Source organism: Nicotiana attenuata, unplaced genomic scaffold, assembly GCF_001879085.1.
Source record: "Nicotiana attenuata strain UT unplaced genomic scaffold, NIATTr2, whole genome shotgun sequence".
In the NCBI taxonomy this organism is placed as follows: domain Eukaryota; kingdom Viridiplantae; phylum Streptophyta; class Magnoliopsida; order Solanales; family Solanaceae; genus Nicotiana; species Nicotiana attenuata.
In genome coordinates, this window is record NW_017670569.1 from 66,092 (window position 1) to 69,001 (window position 2,910).

Genomic DNA, 2,910 nt, shown 5'->3' on the forward strand with positions numbered 1-2,910 from the left:
GGCGTACCACTCGATTCCATTTCTTTCAACACAACACACAATATAATCACGGCAAGGGAGAAAGATATTATAATAAACTATCCCGACAAGGGAACAAGATAATGTAATAAACTATCCCGGCAAGGGAGATCCAGCTATAACCAAACTTATTCAATTTCTACTTAACACAATTAAATCAATACTCCAGCTCAGCAGTTACTGGCTCAGTGTTAAAGATTTTTAACCAAGTCCTCATAAACAACAATTAAGAATTCGATAATTTAGCAATTTAGGACTCACGGTCATGCTCGACACCAATGTACAGATACTCGTCACCATGCCNAGATCCATATAAGTGATATCTACTAGCTGGAAATAGGTTGTAGAATATATATATATATATATATATATATATATATATATATATATATATATATTTCTCTATTATTTTCACAAGGGACCCCTAGCCCACCCACCCAAAATGTCTTATTGATCGGATCACATGGATGATTATTGACGAGCTTCAAGACAATTCCATAAAAGCATGTTAGTGACAGCTAAGTTTTGTAACAAACACCTGCATTGGATAAGCATGATCATGTGTATTCTTATGTATTTTCCTTATATAACAAAAAGATGCTCGTACCACCCTACAGTATGCTACAGACAGTGGAAAACTCATGAACTGCATTAATTGAACACCATATTTTATTCTTATATTTTCAGTATATATAGGGTGACAAAAGGGCTCTTCAAGTCATCCAAAAGCTTTATCTGCTATCTGTCTATTAATTTGCTTCTTAATTAGAAGAAATTATTATTCTCTGAAAATGCCTTGCATAGCTTTGGGACGTTTTGACGATTCATTCAGCTCAGGGTCTATTAAGGCCTATGTTGCTGAATTTATCTCTACCTTGCTTTTCGTCTTCGCCGGAGTTGGTTCCGCCATTGCTTACAGTTAGTAACTCTCTTCTTTTTCTTATATTTATTTTGTTACTAGTACTACTCACTATCACACCCCTTCGCGGAAAAAATACACTGTGTAGGTAGATAATTTTTTTTATATATGCATACATATTATATATTGATTCCCTTCGATTTGTTAATATATTTATTTTTATATATTTTGACACTCATTATTATTGAAATTTATGGCTCTGCCAATGCTTACTAATTATGAACTCTAATACATTACGTAGCTTTGTTTACGCTGAACTATAGATATATTTTTTTTGCTAATATTGGTACGTAAAGTTTCTTAATGAGAAAGTAACGCTCACTTTTAAGTCATAATGATATCATGCATAGATTAATTAACGTGTAAATTACAGCATATAGACTTTTTTAACAGCTATTATATATAATACTACGTTACACGCATAGTTTGAACCCTGGTATGGTAAGTAACTTGTTATAGCAGGTAAAACTACGTTACTCCTTTGGGCATTTTGACTTCGATTGTTATTCTAAATAAATTTGTTGAAATGCAGACAAGTTGACAGCAGATGCTGCTCTTGATCCTGCGGGGCTAGTAGCAGTTGCAGTTTGCCATGGATTGGCTCTGTTCGTGGCCGTTGCTATTGCCGCTAACATCTCCGGTGGTCACGTTAACCCTGCTGTTACTTTTGGTTTAGCTCTTGGCGGCCAAATCACCATTATTACCGGCTTGTTCTACTGGATTGCTCAGCTTTTGGGCGCCATTGCAGCTTCCTACCTCCTCAAGTTTGTCACTGGAGGACTAGTAAGTCCTTCTAAGCATATAGTATTTCTTAAAATATATATATTATTGGTTGTGGGTGAATAAAGTCTCACGTGGAAAGTAGAAAGGAAAAGAAACTGCTTATGATAAGAAGTTGTATACTCTTAATGGTGTGAGGCCTTTTAAGAGAAATGGTGCGCGATTGACCCAAAGCGGACAATATCACACCATATTAAGAGTATCTTTTGAGCCGTTTTAGCCTAATACTTATATACTAATTGTCATTTTATGTAACATAATTTGATATTTATTGTTAAATCCAAATTTCAGGCTGTTCCAATTCACGGTGTGGCAGCAGGAGTAGGAGCAACTGAAGGAGTTGTAATGGAAATTATTATCACATTTGCATTGGTATACACAGTGTTCGCAACAGCAGTTGACCCAAAGAAGGGAACATTGGGCACCATTGCACCCATTGCCATTGGTTTCATTGTTGGTGCTAACATTTTGGCTGCCGGTCCATTCTCCGGCGGTTCAATGAACCCGGCCCGCTCTTTTGGACCAGCTGTGGCCAGTGGCAACTTCGCCGGAAACTGGATTTACTGGGTTGGACCACTAGTTGGTGGTGGTTTGGCTGGTTTAACTTACAGCAATGTGTTCATGAACTACGACCACGCCCCTCTCGTTAGTGAATTCTAAAAATTTGTTTGAATTTGATTGTGTTGTGAACTCCGTTTGCCTTTTGTAATAAAAAGGAAGACAAGCAATTAACATATTGCTGATTCTTTCTTTTTTCATATTTACCAATTTGTATTGTTTTTCTTCTTCCTTTCGAGCCTTTGTAGAGATCCAACTTTGATGAAATTTTCGAAATGATGCACGAGATTTGATGAGATTGCAGTCAGTCATTTGATATTCTTGTGCCTTATCTTTTGAAATTGAGTTTAATTTTTATGAAATGATGGTATAATCTTTTTATAATACGTGAACTTTTACACTATTTTGCTAAGCCATTCGTCGACCGATACGGTATGGTATTTAAATATTTCGGTTCGATATTTTCGATATTCGATTTCTTAAAATGCTATACCAATACCGTACCTAATTAAATACGGTATGGTTAGGTTTTTCTCCTTTCGGTTTCGATTTATTCTGTTTGAATACTAACTAGTGCATTGATCACGCCCAACTATGCCTTATAAAAAGGACTAAGCGGACGTTGCAAATATAAC

General features: G+C 36.0%; 1 protein-coding gene across 1 annotated transcript; it reads left to right on the plus strand.

Annotated features, from left to right (window-relative positions):
* The first annotated feature begins 678 nt into the window (after positions 1-678).
* On the plus strand, positions 679-2,591 carry LOC109241081 (aquaporin TIP2-1-like). The gene is made up of 3 exons (XM_019407792.1): positions 679-936; positions 1,470-1,720; positions 2,009-2,591. The coding sequence occupies exons 1-3, from the start codon at positions 810-812 to the stop codon at positions 2,375-2,377; spliced, it is 747 nt and encodes a 248-aa protein (XP_019263337.1). The 5' UTR covers positions 679-809; the 3' UTR covers positions 2,378-2,591.
* The last annotated feature ends 319 nt before the right edge of the window (positions 2,592-2,910 follow it).

What these genes read in the sequence shown, in the direction of transcription:
- LOC109241081 (XM_019407792.1), top strand. Translation starts at nt 810, where the DNA reads ATGCCTTGCATAGCTTTGGGACGTTTTGACGATTCATTCAGCTCAGGG. An exon ending in TGGTTCCGCCATTGCTTACA is followed by an intron (nt 937 to 1,469) that starts GTTAGTAACTCT and finishes GTTGAAATGCAG; the next exon opens with ACAAGTTGACAGCAGATGCT. An exon ending in AGTTTGTCACTGGAGGACTA is followed by an intron (nt 1,721 to 2,008) that starts GTAAGTCCTTCT and finishes TCCAAATTTCAG; the next exon opens with GCTGTTCCAATTCACGGTGT.